The sequence below is a fragment of the Antedon bifida genome, chromosome 7 (assembly GCF_963402885.1).
Source record: "Antedon bifida chromosome 7, ecAntBifi1.1, whole genome shotgun sequence".
NCBI lineage: Eukaryota > Metazoa > Echinodermata > Crinoidea > Comatulida > Antedonidae > Antedon > Antedon bifida.
The window spans coordinates 20,021,311-20,041,208 of NC_136232.1; the positions used below are offsets into that span (position 1 = coordinate 20,021,311).

General features: G+C 32.9%; 1 protein-coding gene across 9 annotated transcripts in view; it reads left to right on the forward strand.

Moving 5' to 3' along the window:
• LOC144848468 (uncharacterized) overlaps positions 1–19,898 on the forward strand; it is a 71,092-nt gene that overhangs the window by 5,723 nt on the left and 45,471 nt on the right. For 8 of the 9 annotated variants that reach the window (XM_078705220.1, XM_078705216.1, XM_078705225.1 and 5 more), the window contains exon 2: positions 17,433–17,846. In XM_078705220.1, coding sequence (XP_078561346.1) covers positions 17,433–17,846 — 414 coding nt within the window. Of the gene's footprint in view, positions 1–11,619; positions 11,721–17,432; positions 17,847–19,898 lie in introns of those variants that run through there. The other variant, XM_078705217.1, reaches the window with a different exon arrangement.

The following is a 19,898-nucleotide window of genomic DNA, read 5'->3' on the forward strand; positions in this document are numbered from 1 at the left end:
GAAGCCTGTTGAGGAGCGCGGAGGAGCGCGGTCGCGCAGGCGCTCCTTATAAATGATGCCCTGCATACCATTATCCGATGGGGGTGAGATATTTTAATGTATATTATTCTTCGTAATATATTCCTCTCTTCGGAGAGAGAGGCTAATGTTTGTTTATCCAGGTAAGCTAGGCACGATAGACTACCAACACCACTGTTGGTTTGTGTATTTTAGCTTAAAAACATTAGCGACTGTTACTGTACTATAGTAGATCATTTTCATATTTTTCTTATGCTATTAATTATACATTTAACATCAATTTATATTATTCATTAATGTGAAATAGATAGCAGTTTAGATAATAATTAAGTTTCTGTTGCATGGATTTCACACCAACATTTTCATGACATGTGAACATGGAAGACTGAGCAGACAAAGAGATGAAAGCAAATGACATGTCATTAGTAAGGATTACATCACTATCAATAGATTCAATTGATTTGCAAATTTAACTGAAAGAAAGGAATGCACAATAGCAACTGTGGCATCAGTAATTGGATTAGTCCAGTTTTAAGTTTATACCTGATTAATTTTTTACATGATTTTCAGTGTCTATTTCGTGCCTAGATTGCCTGGATAAACTAACATTGGACTATTCTCTCCAAGAAGAGAGCTACTGTACAACTCGAGTAAAAAAATGGTGTTTCCAGAATTGTTGTGTGGGAGGGAGGTGAAAGATGTGGTTATGCATCCACAGTGTTTCTAGGATTGTTGTTGGGGGGGGGGGGGGGAGGGTGAGGGGGAGATGTAGAGATGCATCGAGCAGTCATGAATAATTTGAGCTACTTTACAATGAACTGAATTAAATTGTTTCATCGTAAATTTAGGCTTTATCATCAACAACATCTACTAGTGGAGCTGTAGTATGCTTGCCTTTCAAAGGTCCAGTGTTTAATCCTGACCTACTGTACAGCTACAGTAAAGTTTTAATTCATGACACTTTCTATTTCCTAAGCATCAAATGAGACTTTACTAGCATGATCCATCCTATAATTAGCTATTTTCTTGCTGTTAGTGTTAGATATCATAATTTGGGTTTTTTTTTAACTCTCTTGTATTAAAGCTGGATTCCCTTTATTTATAACACACAATACATAATGTCTCAAAATCTATTTTGACTTTGGCTATTCGTTAGCTAGGTGAAAGTAATAGTTTTAAGCTTTGGTTACATATAGTACTTACTAGTGTACCTCGGTATTCAATTGTAAAAATTGAATAAGGTACACATAGTATTTCACAATTTGCTTTGATTTCTTGGTTCTTGAAAGTTGAAATTCTGAGTGAAGTCTACCCGAAAGAATATTGCATCCGTTTTTATTCAAAACAAAGGCAAAACAAAGTGGTAAATTAGTTTGAGTTCCTGTCACAATTTTAGCTAGCGTGCCATCGGAAATCAGCTCTAAACTTTGCTCACAGAGGAACTGAACGTGAGCTAAGGTATGATAAATCGCAGCAATAACAAATTAAACCAATCAAACATCAGGCATTGTATTATGCCATTTCAATTTTAAAGACGAATTTACAGTTGTTCTGTTTGAAATATTATACAGTACAACAAAAGCATTAATATTTTGTATATACTGTAGCAAGTCTAGAAGATTAAAACATTTGATAGTACTGCAACGTTGTTAGCCAATCATAATAAAGCTCTGTCTACACTATCAAACTAGTTTGAAAAAAAAAGTGATGTGCCCAAATACAGTAGTGATATGCTTAAATATGGTAGTGATATGACATCATCATGGCCATATATGGGCACATCACATTTTTTTTTCACATAAAGTAAGTGTAAACAGAGCTTTAGGCAGTTTGGGTACCCTCTGTATACGTATGGATAAAATTTGTGTATCTTACGTGATGCCGATTTTCGATGTGTTTCGATGTGTGGATTGCATTTCACACGTTTAAGATTTATTCATTGAAAATTTGAAGTTGTTAAACGTGGCACAGATAACATTTTACCAGCAAAACATAAATTATTCAAGAAAATTTTGTATAAAATGTTTCAAGAAAACGACAAAGAAGTAACAAATGTTGGCTATGCCTAGGCTAGATGCTCCGATAAATCTAGTCTACAAAGCCTCCTCTGTACATTTAGCCCCTAACGGCAACGGTGTTATTTTGATTTTACCCAAGTGAAAAAAGCTATAAATTCAAACGTATCCGTATCGTGTTGTGTCACGGATACGTATGCGTATATGAGTTTGTCCAAACTCTCTAATTACTAGAAAGTTAACTACAATTTGACTATGGATACTAACTACTGTAATTTAGATACAGTATGTAGTGTTTAACAGTGTTGGTGCAAATGTGGGAATGAGATTTATGGAAAATGTTCATAAGTTTGTATTGGGAAGAATATCCGGTTAAAACTATTAATAACTAAACAATTGGTAACAGTTAGTAATACAGTAACAACATTTCTAAGGAATTGGAATACAATAACACATTGTTGAAGAATTGTTGGACAGCAGTCTAACATGCGTGTCCCACTAATTAGCCAAAAACTATTTAAAGAAAGTTAATTTGTTCCGGCAGGTAATTAAATCTTCCGGTATTTTGCAAAATGATGATCATATCTAATGAGGCATAAAATAAAAGGCACCCTGGGAAGGCAAAAAGTGGATTTTAAAAAGTTTACGATGAGTCATGTATTTCATTCTACAGGAAGTATGGGGCTTTTATTTGTTTCATGTGTAGTCCATTCAATACACTTGACTTCCCTGACAAAAGGTCAGCCCAATCCATAGACTACCTGCTATGTGGTAAAACGCTTGTTGATTGTTTACCACAAATCAGCACAGAAAATCTGTTAGTATTTTGCTACTTTACCTGACAAATTCATTTTAGTATGTCTGACAGTTGGGCATGTTCCTTGGGAAAAGATAAACAAAAACAAATGGTAAAAAAAAAGAATGGTATTTTCTTGCTTTTCTTTTAAATTGTTTTCCGTGGAACAACATTTTGTCGAAATGTAATCACGGCCTGAATTTATTAGGTTCTAAATTACCGTGAAAATTAGGAACTGTCTGTGAATAACAATGACGTTATTCTGCAACAAACCACGAATGATCACCGAATGAGAATCCAGTTTTAATTTAATAAAAAGTAACTTGCTAAATCTCCTTAATGTTGCAAACAAATTTGTTTCAATGAATAATCAGAAAAAGCTACCAATGCTAAGTACCTTCCTAGAACCCACATGAGAGCTACTGAGGGGGAAAAGACGCCCATTTTTAGGCAATTGTTTGTGATGTTTTTTGGAAGAATTATGGCTTCCTAGGAAACAAATCCATGTTTTGATGTATGTAATCCAGGGCTTGTTGTCGCTCATGGCTTTTTGACACATAGGGGGTCGTTATTAATAAGCCTTCTATACTATAATTAATACCATGACCTTATTCTACTTTAACATTTATACAAATATTATTTTTGTTATGATTTCCTGATAGCATATCATTGTTTAGTCCTCAAAGTAAATTCTATAATTAATGCTATGACGTCCTTATTCTACTTTTTACATTCTAATGACACAATTTTTTTATGATTTTCCTGATAATAAATTGTTTACACTTTATAGTTCACTTAAATCTGAAAAAGTAATACCACTGGTTACATCTTTCACTTTAGCATTCAAATTAAATTGTTACGGATTTCCTTGTATCATCATACAGTACAATGCCATAAAAATTAGATTACCTTTTTAGCCAAATTGGAATGTTAATTTTGGTATTCGTTTTTCCTTATTGACATACATTTATTAATTACTAGTCCTGTTCGGTGAATATTTATTTTTCTATTATTAAATATTGCAGTTAAAACCCATGTGAAACCATATTAATAGTCTGTCAAAAATAGATGAGAAAGTTAATAATTTTATTTTAAAAGGGTTAGGTTATTGTGGGGCGTGCAGCCCTAGACCAAGGAAATATAACAACAGGACACTGAGTTCGCCTTGCCAAGATAGGAACTCGTAACAGTCCTTTGATCTTATGTCTGGCTGCGACAAATACCAACAGTACTGTACTATATGCATATTCTCCACGGCGCAGTGTCTGTTAACCTAACATTTGCAATTAGCAGTAAAATTTCTTGATATCTCCAATCACTAGTGACTACATCACAATGCGATACAAGTCTGACCGAGGATATTACAGTAGTAATAGTGTACGATACGATAAGTGATGCATTTTTCAATTTAGCCATTTAATGATAACGATGTCGGCAGGTTACTTTGCTTAAACATATCCAATTTACAATACCTGTGTCTGCTCATTATGAACATCTTCCACTATGTTACCACAATACAATTGATTTGATCATTGCAAATATAGACTAAATATAATTATGTAGGTCACGCATTTCCAGACAGATGTTGGCGTAAGCAGCTAAATATTATTATTAGGTCAACATATTTTTATATTCTAAGTGCCTGGATGATACAGCATGTGAATCCTAAGGTAAAATGTTAACATTTAAATTACTGCCGGCAAACTAAATATTATAAATATATTGTACTGTATTCGCTGATGACATTTTTACAATAATAAACGAATATAATATGCGTTGAAAAATAATAAAAAAAATTAAAACTGATTGAAGTTGAAGTAGTGTTTTGAAATCAATCATATGAAAAATAATAAGTTTTGACAAAATTATATTACTCTAACTCTAGTATTTTTTAGGTCATAAAGTTATGATTGTGTTCACTAGTACACAAATATAGTATTAATTATTAATTAACAGACATCAGATACGCTTTTCGGCATATTGAGTTGGGATTTCCAATATGCTATCACGGTGTGTTACATTCATGTTTTGATATCGGAGACTTATTGTGAAATATTACTGGAGATATCAAAGTTTCTGCAAATCATTGATTTTTCACGGGTGTCCTATATTACTCGACTAATAATATATTATAGAACCGCTACTTTCATTAGATTTCTAAATTCGTGCTATAAGATGATTAACATTTCAGGCAGTGGAAATATACGAGTGCAACATTTTAATAATGATGGTGTCTCTATTGGAAAAGCTACAACAGTTGACATGTGAGGTCATGATGTAAGACAGAAAAATCAATAAATAAGAATTGGTTTTATTTTGGTAATGTTTAAACGACCTTGTGAATTTTAATAAAATATTATGACCTTGAAATTTGCGTGTTAACAGCTCGTAATGAAAGCCTATCAATAAATATATTGCTGAAAATTAGCATTAGGAATACTGTACTCTTTAAAAATAAATTTATGAGGATGCATAATATTATTCCAGCATCATTGCAGACAGAGAAAGAGTGCCCTCTATTGGCAGATCTGTTAAAATAATTATAATGCTTTAATGATATGTTGTATTTGATGCATATTAATGGCATGGTCTACTTGCCTATTACAAGCTCTGGGAAATATGCAATATTGTCTAACAAATCGTGGAATTGCTTCTCTGTTTTTATGGTGCTCTAGAATACAAAATATAAAAATGACTCAAAATTAAATTTAATCTAATTAAGCCCTCTCTGAATCTGATTAATTAGTTTCATGTAGTAAAATATCACATGTTGAACCTTGGGTATTCGGGAAACCCACCTCCAGATTTTGTATTGGGCATGTGTGATGTTGATTGTCAACCAGGTGGACACCATTTAGCTGGACCACAATGATATACCATTCATTAGGCTAGGACAAAATGAAAAATGATTGGGCTGGACCAAAATGAGTCATTATAGTGCTTAGCTGAAACAGAATGAGTCACCATAGAGCTGGAGCTGAAAAATTGACATCTCACTGGACTGGCCCAAAATGGGGAAAGCATTTGGCTGGACCAAAAGACACATCATTTGGCCGGCCCAACATGAAATACTATTAAACTGGAGAACAAAAATGAAACACTGTTTGGATGTTAAATACTAGTAATATGTCTACTATTAATACCTGTCATTTCATCCATAAGATTGATTACATTGCATTGATGCCTACTTATCAACACTCCAGGTATGCTGATCAATATTTTGTAAAATGCATTGCATGATAACCTCAACATATCACAGATGCACATATTTTGACCGCTAAAAATTTGCAGAGAAGAAGATGTAGGCATTGCTACCAATGATGGATGAAGTTATATTTGCATTTGAAAGTGTTAAATTCCATAGATATTACTGTGAATTGCATAGAGCTACTATGTACTGTAAATAAATGTGTTATAATCAATGCTAAATATTCTGTTCAGTGCAACAAGGTATTAACTATAGAAATGCTTTCAAATCCACACCCTAAACTCCAGTAAAACCTCTATTAAGGGACAACTTCCGGATTAAAGTTTTTGATTATGGGTGTCCCCTAAATAGGAGTTGACTGTAATGTTAAAAACATTACCCCTATTTCCTTTCACTTGAAAGTCATCTCTTAATTGGAGGTCTCCTGAAGAGTGATGTCCAAAAGAGGGATGTCCCAAAAAGAAAGGTTGTACTGTATTGCATGATACAATGATAGATTTCAACCAACCAACAACCAATGTTTAGTCCTTAATTTCATGGCCATGTACAATAGAGTACAAACTACAAGCAGATTGATAAAATATTGTAAAATAGTAACACTTCGGTGTGTATTTTACAGATATTTGATTTCACCATATACAGTAAATAAATACACACCACAACAGCATCCTTTCACTATTATCATTAATGTACTGTACATTTTTTTAAGGACAATTTAGACTTTTTTAGATTTTTTCAGTGTAACATTCAACAATACATAAACAAATTGTTTGAAATTCTGGACCATAACAACTGATAACTATATTTTCAGTTATGGATGAGTTAGTAATACTTTTTGCGGTCTTTTGTAATAAACTGTACCTGTTTATCTTCTCTGATATGCCTCATTCGTTATGTATCTGATTGGCATTTAAATTTGCAGGTTCACTTAGCGACAAATACTACGTTGTCACCGTACGCTGTCCTGTGTGAACATGTGCAGAAGATCGAGTGGAGTTAACGTAAAATCCATGCTATATAGTTTGCTTGCTCACGTGAAAAGGAATTTGTATCGAGTCACTATTAGCCTTTTATAAACACTTGGCCAATTATAACACCTGTCATAAAAGAATCATATTATTGTTGTTTTAATCTAGTTCACATACAATATCTACAAGTAGTGGTAGAGTAGGTTAGCGCTTATTATACCACAGGTTTAGGTTCGAATCCATTTAAAATCTAATAGAAAGAAAGGTGATCATAGAATACAAATGACAATGGTACTGTATATTATGAGATGCCTTATTTTTTATTAGTATAATAAAGTATTTTAATATGAAGGGCTAGTGTTGCCCGGAAGCTCTGCTGCTTCTGGCCGTTACTTTATCATTTTGATTTAGCTTTTTGCTTATTTTATTTTGTATCTCTATTGAAATCCAGCCACTGATACCCACAGCATTGTCATTATTTTCAGTAATTTGCCTTTGATTATATGTAATAATACAGTTATTAATTATTATTGGTAAATAATAATGAAATGTTTTACCTTCAAATCCTGTTTTACAACCTTATCACAACACTACACAGTAGCATCAAGTACACAATGCAAATTGTAAATGCCCTTATGTTTTCCGTTAAAAAAAATTATCTATTATTATTATTAACAGTAAATTTATGCAAATTTGACACGCCTCTTAAATTGAAACCACATAAAATATTGTAACGACAAAGCACAATTGTTGTTTATCTCGTGTTTGTATGGTATCACATTTTGGTTGGTTGGATGATAATCTTGGTATAAGGGGTCTTTATTTGATGCTAATAACGTGTGGGATTGTCTTTGTTATTGCTAGCTTAAGGATCATCCCGCAATAAAAGGTAGTTTAGTTTATCTATGCTAAGCTTGCCAAGTAACAGACACGAGTGCAATCTATTTCATCATACGACTGCACGCAAGTTATTTGTTACTGAACTCGCCGTAAATTGAGTTCTTGCAATTAAAAGGTAAAATGGTTAGTTTTTTCTGAGTAATCATTTTGTTTTGAGGATGTTTCCATCAAATCGTTGCACAAAACCAATTGGAATATATTTATTATATACCTTGGATAATTTAAGTGAATCAATTAAAACGGTATTTATTACTAGTATAGTAACTGTTCATTTTGAAGGAGTTTCTAACATATTGTTTAAAAAAACCAATTCTTAATGTTAGTTTTTTCGCCAAGTACAACTGCTCGTTTTGAAGGCGTTTCCTGTCATATTGTTAAGTGAATCAATTTAAAAGATAAAAAATGTCTGAATAACTGCTCGTTTTTTAAGGGTAATTCCATCATGCCTTTTTACCATAAGTAGTTGGATTTTTTTTAAACATAGTGTACAGTAGATAATTTGAATTGTTTTAGAAGCTAAAATATGGTTGATTTTCTTGACTATGTGACTGACATTACAGTAAGTGTATTGCTTTCATTTATGTACCATTGCATGCAAACCAGTTGTACAGATTCCTTGCGGGCCTGTCAATAACTCCCATTTAAAACTACTACATTTTATGGATGTGATTTATTGTTGTCTATTAGCACTTTATGCCATTGTAAAAGTATTCAATGGTTTCTTACAATTGCTATTTTTTAATTGAATACTTTATCTACTGACAACAAAACAAACTTTGTATTGCTTAGACAAATTGTTCGTGCTTCCCTTTTAAAGCCAGTGATATATTATAGCATTAAAAAAACTTCCCAAATATTTTTTACCAAATTCTTTCTACTGAATCTCCACATTATGTATATTAAATTATTATGTGCGCAGTAATCCATAGGCAAATACTATAATACAATGTCACATATGTATCACACATGGTACCTGTATTAATTTCACAGTATGTTAATACATGGCCATGGTTACTGTGTTAGATTAGGCTTATGGCCTATGATATAGGCAGCATGTGGTGATGCATGTGACTCGCATCATTTGTGATTAATTTCTGTACAAAAGTTACCGATAATCGGCTAAAATTTAGTAAAGAAATGTCTTAATAAATTAGTCTTATACAAAAAATGAATTAATATTTATATTTCTGTTTATTGCAATGATATGGGACTTGCTTAACGTACAGTATTAGATTCTATACTAGTTGTGAATTTATTTAAATTTTTAGTATCACATAAATTTACAACATTTCCATTGCCAGAAAGACATTGTATGACGTCAAAATGTTGAGCCCAGCATGATGTCATGTCATTGAGAATATTATTATTCAAATTTCTTTGCATACTGTGTATTGTACAGTGTAATATTATGTGACCTTGTTTTTGAAGTGGACAGCAAATTTCGTCATACTGCAGTGAAGTGAAGTACCTACAGTACAATATGTTTATAACAGTGTATATTTTGCTATAAGGATATCCTTTTAATTCAAAATAGAATTTAATTTTTTCTAATTTCATAACTACCACCATGCATCTCCACTATAAAATATTAACCTTTTTCTTTAGTCAATTGGTAAACAACTTTCATTCAACAATGGATAAATTTTATTTTATATAAGTTGTGATCTAAAAAAAATATTATTTTGTTTACTGTTTACTATTGTACTAAATGTCAACAAGCATTCATGCCTGATAATATATTAAAAATGTATGGTGTTTGCCTTTCAAATATATTATTATTATTATTAGTTACTTTTGTTTGCACATTCACTGTAAAGTATCCTCTGGGTTTTACTTAATACGATCTTAACATGTCCAAGAGCATGTGTATTTAAACTTGTCTTTCATTGATACCTTTCTATTGTATAAAATTAACCTTGATACCTTGCTATTGTAGAAAATCCTCCTTCATGCTTCGTGATATCTACCACCACAGATTCTTTTATAACTTGTTTAGTTACGTTATTACGTAGTCCACAACCTTGTCCTTATCCAACTAAATGCACAATATTTGTTTGTTTGCTACTGTTGTTTAAATACCATCATTATTGTCTCTTTTCACTTTATTGTTCATCAAAAAAGCCAATCTTGACCCAAATCCAAACCAGATATATATAAAAGGAAATCCTCAACAACATTTGCGGTAATTTATTTCTGGATTTACCATACCGCAGATCTGCTGAACTTCACTCGCTACAGTATTTAAAAGATTTCTAAAAACTTCTTTAAACATAAATTATAGGATTTACTGTATCACGGATACATTGTTATAAATTAAAGGTATGTGTACTACTTAATACTAAACAATATTGAGGTAAAACCAACAAAATGTTCTTTAAATAGGGATGTCCCTTAAATAGGGAGTCCCTTGAATAGGTATGTCTCTTGAATAGGCATGTCTCTTGAATAGGCATGTCCCTTGAATAGGCATGCCCCTTAAATAGATGTGTCCCTTGAATAGGCATGTCCCTTGAATAGGTGTGTCCCTTGAATAGGGTGTCCCTTGAATAGGCATATCCCTTGAATAGACATGTCCCTTGAATAAGGTTGTCCCCTAAATGGTGTATCCCCTAAATATGTGTGTTCCTTGAATAGGCGTTGAATGGTTGTAAATCATGTTTTGCACTTTGTTTTTAAAGTGTCTACATAATAGGAGTGTTGGCTATTTTAACTGTGCTGGACATCAGTGATAGCCTGTAAGTGCAACACACTGCTAGTCCAGGCTTTCATGACCTGTCGCCAAAGCCATATCTACATGTGTATGATATAATTTCACTCTTCCCTGGTACTGTACACTAGTAGAATTAGGTGGCACCTAATTATGACTACTGTACAGATAATAATTAGATTCAAATGAAGTCAGTTCAACGATGACTTGATTTACCGCTTGACTTGGCAATACTATTCACTATTTCTTCATTCAGTTCTCCTCAATGGCATAAACAGGAAACGAGAAACCTGCACAGAAATCGGCCACGTCTTCCTGTGTAGGTTTCCACCAACCACATCCTACTCGGTGGTGCCAAAACAACAATCAAATTCTTCCCGAAATCAGAATGTTTAGGAGAGAGCGCTATAATAAAATAGTTTAAAATAGTCCATGATTTCATTTTAGCTGTGAAAAGAGGAATGTGCAACCCTAGTGTTTTCCCCCTGGATCCACCCCTGGTGTGTTTAATGGACAGTGGCCAAAATACTACTGCAAATAAGGAGCTATTTTTCAATGATTAGTTAAATTACAGTTTTCTGTTTGTACTCTCATATTTAGTACTACTAGTACTGTATTCTGGAAAAATATAGAAAGACAAATAGTTGAAATGATAAGATGTTATATTATAGAATTCTGTATCATAAAATGAACAATTTTTAGTTCTATGTTTAAATAATTTTGTAAATATACATGTAGTACAGTATAGTATAGCGTACAAACCTATCCATATAAAATATGGTAATTGGAAAATACTAGATGACTAAGAACAGTCTAATATAAAATTCACATCACCACAATAAATAGAACAGTCCAATTCCTGACTTCTGCCATTCAAATCTGTCGCAAAGTTCAATATTAATTCAAATGTTTCTGCTACAATTATTGATATTCGCACACTGTTGAGCGTTTGTAACCTTGATGATTGTTCTGGCTTCGTATTGACCCGTCCAGATCACTTGTCGTTCACATATTTGTCCGAGCTTGAAGCCTGTACATGTTGTTTTTTTTAACGAGGCTGTACTTAACAAACCATCCATGTTTAAGAAGTTTGATTATTTATGGGCAGGTAGGTTTTAATATTTTGTACACATTTTTGTTATGAGAATATTCAATATATTAATAATGCTTACAAAATTAGCATTTAATTTATACCTAAATAGAACTTTTACAGTTCTCCTCACTTGGTGTTACACCCCCAACCCCTCGGACTCACCCTCAACCCCTTCCCCCTCGGACTCACCCTCAACCCCTTCCCCCTTTTTCCCCCTCCCTGTCTTATATACTGTACTTTATAACCTAATAAAAGTCAAGAAGTAAAATATTATTCTACTACAGTAAACTCAATGTACAGTATAACTGTAACAAGTGGAAGGTGGCATTTGATGGGTGGAGCTAATAAGTGACAAAGTGTCAGAATTGACACTAATTTTTTAACGTAGGTCATAGACAGGTCAGCGCAAATTCTTTATCATATTGTATTATAAAGTTATGCAACAAAATTTGGCTTTGCAATCAAATGATTTTGAATAGAGTTATTGGAGAATTAGTTTCAATTTTATTTATTTTTTAAAATCATATTTATTTTACAACTAGGCTTACATCAAATGTTGTAGAACAAATCACAAAGAATTAAATAACATGAAAGTTAAAATATAATTCAAAAATATAAATTATATTTTCAAAATCTAATATAGTATAGTTAGACGAAATGATGGTTTCTTTGCTTAACTTTTCTCAGTTGACAATTATTTTTTGTCCACTTAAAATATGAACTGAGTTAGAAAGACAAAATAGTGGGTGGTTTTTGTCCTAAGGCTTTCTTTGAAAACAAAAGCTAGACTGATTAATTTGGCTGATTTTTAACTGCGATATGGTTAAGGAGGATTACCAGTATTGCCTTGACCAGAATTCCGAGTTGATTCAAAGTTCTTTTTTTTTCCTTTTTTGTGATTTATTATTTAAAAAAATGTTATTGTATGGATTTGTCGTTTTTGTGCTACAATTTTGACTTTATTTAAAAAAAAATTTATTTACAATATTTTGCATGAATGGCATACAAAATTAGAAAAATCAATATAATTCCAACCTAATCTTCTTTTTCATTGTCATCATCTTTATCGTCATAAGTTTATCATAATTGCGCTCTTTATCATCATCTGTCTTGTAATTATCATTATATCATCTCGATTAATGTTTTTTGTTGATTTTATTTGATTATCAATGTTTATAATGATAAATAAATTAGATTAATATTAAACTATATTATAAATGTTTAATTCAAGTTTATTGTTTCACACAATACAATATACAATATATACAGAACATAAATTAATAAATATAATTGTGTGAGGAGTTTGCATTAAGTGTTTTCTAGTAGAGTACAGTGCTACAGTTACGTAAAGTACAAAAGTAATGGTGTACAGTAGTAATATATGAGGTTGCCATTTTGACTGTGATGGTCCTGACAAAATAATGACACTGACAGCTTTTAATGTATTCACAGCATGTACAAGTGTGAATTTATAAAGGCGTGTTTCTAATATTATAGTAAACAAACAAATTAGGCTTTCATAACCGACACTACCGCCTTACAGACTTAACAATATTTTAATTTGAGAGGTATTGAAAGTTTTATCGGTTGATTAGCTGATTTCTGAGCTTTTTCTCTTTGTGCATTCATACAGCACTCCAGTTTCGTGCTTCAATTATTATGCCTGATTACGAGTAGATGCAAATATTCTACGCTTTTGTGCCACGATATTGTCCATTTGTGTATTGATGATTTCGTGATGATCTAATTTTAACAAATGTTTTTGTTGAATGTTCATTGTGACTTGATGAACATGACTACTCGTAATGTTGCTGAAAGGGCAAAGGTCATCCTAGCAATCAATGTAGAATGCTTGTACATTAATAGCAAAGGAATATTAAATTCTAATTATAACTATTTAATTGTAATAGCAACGTCCTATTTTTGTTATTAATATCTTACACATCCTTAATTCTTTACAAAAGAATTTTTATTTGAATCATATGAATGAAAAAATAAGTAACTAGACGAAAATAAATCAAATATTTCATAACCGAACTTAATACTGAAATCTGGAAACTCTCCCAAAAATTCAATTGTCAAGAAATTTCTGGGTTCTTTCATAGGGACATTTGCTAAGACCTCCAACTTAAAGGGGGGTTCCGGGTTTAAAATGAATAGTAAAAAATGTAAAATATATTTGTTTGTCTCTTGAACGGTAAAAGTTTCAATTTATATAAGCGCCCAGTGAAGCAGAACAAAGGCTGTGAAATGAGGCCAGATTACAAGTGCAGCTACGGCGATATGACACTGTGTTACAGAATAGGAAATTCGTGAAATGATCATTCTTCCGACGACTCGTTATCATTAACCATATCAATTACTTTTGTAAAATTATACTTATCTGATGTAATTTTAGTCGGTCTTCCCATTTATAAAGTCAATTTTCTATGAAAATTCATCAAAACAGTGAAAAATTAGATATGTTTGCACTTTACGTTTGCCGATTTTCGCACTGACTTAGGGAAAGCCTTCAAAATCAATGAAGCGTAACGTATACATTCCTGTTGAGGAGCGAGACACGACGATACACACGTGCTCTCTCATCCCATGCCTGGCATAGTCACGTGATAAGCAGATACAGTATTTATACAATACCAAACTGGTCGGGTCGAGTATACCCGTCTATAATTACAACATGAACGATGTACAGTATTTGATAGAAGGTCGACTCGACCTACCGGAATGGTATAGATAGTATAGCTCGAATGAGAGAGTTGGAATATTTGTAAACATAAGTATTGCTAATTTTAACAAGTGTAGCCTAATAGTAAAAGGCCTGGTAGTATCAATTCGCTTCGCATAGGGTCTACTACACTAGCTAGCTCAATTTTTAACTGGGCCGGATCGGCTAGGTCTCCTTCCTACTACCTGGTCTACTTGCTTGATGCAGTATCCGCTTTTTTGGAGAGTAAACTAGGCCTATTTTAGGCCTACTTAGACGATCGGGACACCATACGTTCGGACGGCGATCGGACCTTGTTTTGCCTCAATATTTACAGACGATTTTGTAGAACAATTTAGGTTTAGATTGTTTAGGAGTTTGGTTGATAGGATGGGTTTGGAATCCACTGAGTTTTGTTATTTATGGGCCAATCGTTTAGTAGTAGGCTAGCTAGGCCCATGATGGGCCCCATTGTTTTAACGTAGCCATCGTGGCATGGAATCCCTAGTCAGAATGGCTCTCACCCATGAAAAAAAAATGATTTAGGCTAGGCCTAGCCTAGTACGTGAATCCGTTAATAAAATACGATCTGTACTATTCGAGGTATAAAAATAGTATAATTTATGACTCCGTAATCTGTATTAATTTTGTATTTCATTAAATGTCAAATAAATATATGCTACTACTGTTATTATTACAGTTTAGGCCTAGCTTAGAAAATCTACAAAAAATGTATTTCACAATGATCGGGTGGTCGGGGAGAGCGATGTAAATTAGTTGACAAACACAACGTAGGCCTACAGGACGTCGCGAGTTTGGAATCCACTGATGTGATTTTGTGAATATCTCATGAATATTAATGAGCTTCCCTAAGCTGCTGAAAAACAGACTTTCCATGAATTTACCCTAAAATGTATGTGAAATTTAATTTTTTTAAATTCTCGTTATTACTTCTTCATTTTGACATGTCTATATTGTTATAATCTTTTTTATTTAATAAATAAACAATATTTAAAAGCAATTTTAAACCCAGAATCCCCCTTTAAGAACAAGTTGGGTCATGTAAATTAATTGCGAGACACAGTTTTTTTTTGTTTTTTAGGTCCAGACGACGACCGACAATGCATTAATTCATAGGTCTTTAGGTCGATACAAATCAAAAGCTCCCTCAATGACATTCGTCAAACAGTGCAATTTGCCATCAGTCCAATTACTTTGTTGCATAGACAACCAAGCCTATAAAGACATGTAATTTGTGGACATTTAAAAATATAATAAATGAATACGACGAATAAAATGTTCTTCATGCTTTAAAAAAATCACATAAGTTCGTGCCTAAATATTAATGTTGTAATTTAATGCGATTACTCAGTTGTACAGTCACCGATACGACCCACTCGGCGGTCACGGGACCATAGACACTGACATACTTATTTACTGAACCTGAAAATGTTATGTTAAGATACGTATCGGCACATCAAAGTAAAGCTGATACTGTGCACAATAAGGGGATTATGCTCAAGTAAGATTTGTCCTTCCCTAGTTTTTTGGATTCATTGAAATAATTGATTGTTTTGTGTTAATGTTAACAATCTATTCTAGAGTAGAAACCAATGGTAGAAATACTTAATCCTGTTGATATCGACATGTTTTTATTTTTTGTGTTCATTGTGTATTCTGTGGGTAAAGTGGTAAAGTTTCTAAAATCTAAAAATTCTATAAATAAGGATTGTCCTGGAATCTTTTAAGGCCTAATTCACTTCCTGGTGTCTTGGAAAAATGATTTTTCTCCTGACAACACAATGATTTCTTTTTTTCCCAAAATATTAAAAAAAATTACAGCAGGAGAGTAGATTTGCTGTTAGCTCTATCTACACTATCAAACTTTATGTGACAAAAAATGTGATGTGTCCTTACAGTACTGTATATGGACATGATGATGTCATATCAGTACCATATTTGGGCATATCACTACCATATTTGGGCACATCACTCTTTTTTTGTCAAATTAATTTGATAGTGTAGACAGAGCTTTCATTTTTATAATTTCTTTGCAGACATTTTTTTGGAAAACTATTGGTTAATGTTAAATAAATATTAATTAATATTAACAATTTTACTCATTTATTTATTTTAAAAAAAGAATAGTTTACAATGTTTTATTTGAAAAGTTTTTCAGTACAAATGGATGAACATTTTTAGTGTTCTATGTTTTCGTCTTATTTTTACCATGAACTAAACAGTCTACAGTATCATCAGTGTTTACAAGTACCATAATTTTGTCTTGTCAAACCTAGCCAAGTTTCACTTGTCTTGTTACCGTGAACTTGTGTCCGCCGTCTGTTTACAAAAGCTCAGCCATTTTGGTTTGTTTAAAACCAGCCAAGTTTCTAGGCTGATATCACGACCTTCCTTCCTGTTGTAAAGGGCCATGCATCTGAAGTCACTTTATTAATCTCCCAATCCAAACCTTTTTCAACGTGATTTGATCATTGGATAGTAGACATAACAAGATACCAAATATAACATACAAAGTTAGGTAATAAGTTTCAAACTGTAAGTTATGTAGTCTTATTTTAATGCATTAGTTTATACAGTTTTATCAATTTTGATTGAAGCTGATTATATCTTATTTCCTTGATAAGACCTTTTATAAGAGTTTGTGAATAAGTTTTTATAATAAGATAGAACATTTCATCATCATTGAGTTTGGAAAGATAAGTCTAATCAACTGTTACTTTATTTGTTTAGTAAACAGCAACGTTTCCAGATGAATAACAAGATCCATATTGTATTCATTATCATTGATTTCACTAATTTTGATTGTGATTATGATTATTGCCATGATGATAATTATTATCATGATCAAGTATTGTTAAATTTGTTTTTCTGTATAATAGTGAAAAGTCTATTTCGTGCCTAAATTACCTGGATAAACCGACAATAGCCCTGCTCTCCAATGGAGTGCTTTGATACAAAAAGTTACATTATTAAATAATATTAAAAATGTTGTATTCTTTCAGGTGCATATAATGGCAATGAGGCCGAAGCACCAAGCCTAAACGACGCCTCTAAACCAACAAGTGACACCGAACCCCAAGACACGCCTTCACACCATATCGTAGACGAAAGTGGAGACTCCCTAGTACCTTTACAAAACACCTTTTCTACCACAGATTCCGACACCGGAATCACAGACTCCGAAGCCGGAATAACTGATTCGGAGCCCATAGTCACTGACTCGGAAGCAGGAGCTACTGATTCAGAAGTAGGTGGCGCTACTGATTCCGAAATTTTACCAGAAGACCCAAGTAAACCAGAGCAGACTAATACCATCCCTGCTGACGGCACACCAGTTGATGGTACACCAGTGGACATACCAAGTAAAGAAACAGCTGAGAAAGTACCAGACACTACTCAAGGTGCTGCCAAAGAAGGTAAGAACATTAGCAACTATCAATGTAAAATTGTGCTGTTTTTCTAAGGTTTCTTGCAGTTTACTACTATCAGTATTCTATGGATATGAAGCTGATTTGCACAACATAGCCTCTGTAATAATTATGTACCTCCTGACAGAGCAACAAAAGTTCTCAATATCATGAGACAAACCAACCAGCATTGTGGTAGCATATTATTCCATCAACTATAGAAACAAAAGATTGTAAAGTGGCTGAATGAATTAGTTTGTAACCATGTGAAAAAGATCATACAGTAATACTACAGCTATGTAGTCATTCGTATTCAATGGTATAGTCCTACCTAATAAAATGTGTATTTATTAATAAAGGGCATTGTAAAGAAACCGTTTGTATTATCTATCTAGGTGCTATTTCATAATGGTTATTACTTCCTTTGGGAAGTCTGGTTTAACCCCGGAATTGAGGAAATGGGAAGAATACGGGATTCATAGGATTGTTGTTTCTCTTGTTGAATTCTGAAAATAACATCAGTCTCTGGTTTTTGTAGTTTGTTGCTGTTTTGTGACAATTAACATTAATAATAAAAGACATTTTTATTTTATCAGTATACAGTAGCATCCCTATTAAGGGTACTGTATCCCTGAATAGGGATGTCCCAAAGGAGAGTTTATACTTTTTTTTAATACACTTTTACCTATTTTAGTTGACTGTTTCTTACAGGATCATAGGAAAATTCCATAATACACATGTCTCCTGTCTGTCCATCCATAGGTTGACTTACAGTACCCTTCCCTTTCCCACCTCTACCAATTTAGCATTGTAAAATACAGTATTGTCGTGTTTATATTTCACCAGATTCTCTGTACTTATCTAGATTTCAGTGTCATAGGAATATTCCATAATACATCATCACATGTGTTTCACATATCGCCTAGTATCAGACTGTAGACCATAACCTTAAGGCACACACTACTATGAGAAACTGCATGCCTGAATAACTGTGATACTACTGGACAAATATTGTTAATTTGGTTTTTTCTTTGTGGAGATACAGCAAGCCCGTAGCTAGAGGGTTTCGAACCCCCTTTTTCTAAAGTGCCCATATCAATCTAGAGACCAACAGAAAAAGTGCTAGTAAATAGGCCTAACTTATAGCAAATTATTTTCATTTACTAGGCTAGGCATAAACTTGTATTTTTCAGTTGCTTACACTTGTACATGCCTCAGTTGATGGAAAAATACCCCCCTGTAAAAATCCTGGTTACATACAGACTTGTCCACATCATTTTATGTATTTTTTTTCATTTATTGATTGGCCTTGTCATTTTAAATATTGCTGGTGGTACAATATCATTATTGATGCAACCTGTATCACAATCTCATTATTAATTCTTTTTGTGTATTCCAGCTGTTCAAAGGAATACTACAAAATGTCGATAAACACACCAGCATATTTATTTGATGAATACTGTGAATTTTCGTTTCATGCTTGTTTTGGAATTTAATCTGGACACCGTTTTCGGGCTGGTTACTTGCCCGTAATGGCATTTGTGGTAGCCCGAAACAAACCTCACAAAAACATTGTATTGAACAGGCTTACTGTATGAAATATTGTCAGATCTCTTGTCTGTCGATCTCGATCTGTTGGATTAGTTGCCATTTTTCTCTATCAAAATGGCTAAATTTAAAGAATGAAATAAAATTCTTTTTTTTTACCGCATTGTACATTGCTATGCCTTTGGATTGCGCTGACTTTTAAACACTGATTGGCCTCTAAATTGATAGAAATTTTCTAAGAATGGAAATGGCTTTAGGAATTTAAAAATAACAAAATGATTACTTAAGACACCACATGAATGCTGCAATTTCTCTGTTTAAAGACAGCAAATTATATTAAGCAACGTTTATTTGTTCCTGTAAAGAAGCTAAGTCATGGGTCATGTGATCTGTCACCTGGTCATAGTCATGTGATTGAGCCGGTCTTTAAACGGTTGGAATTATTATTGTACAATAACACTACTTTAACAATAATTAACATATTATTTTATTGTATGATGTACTTGGCAGACA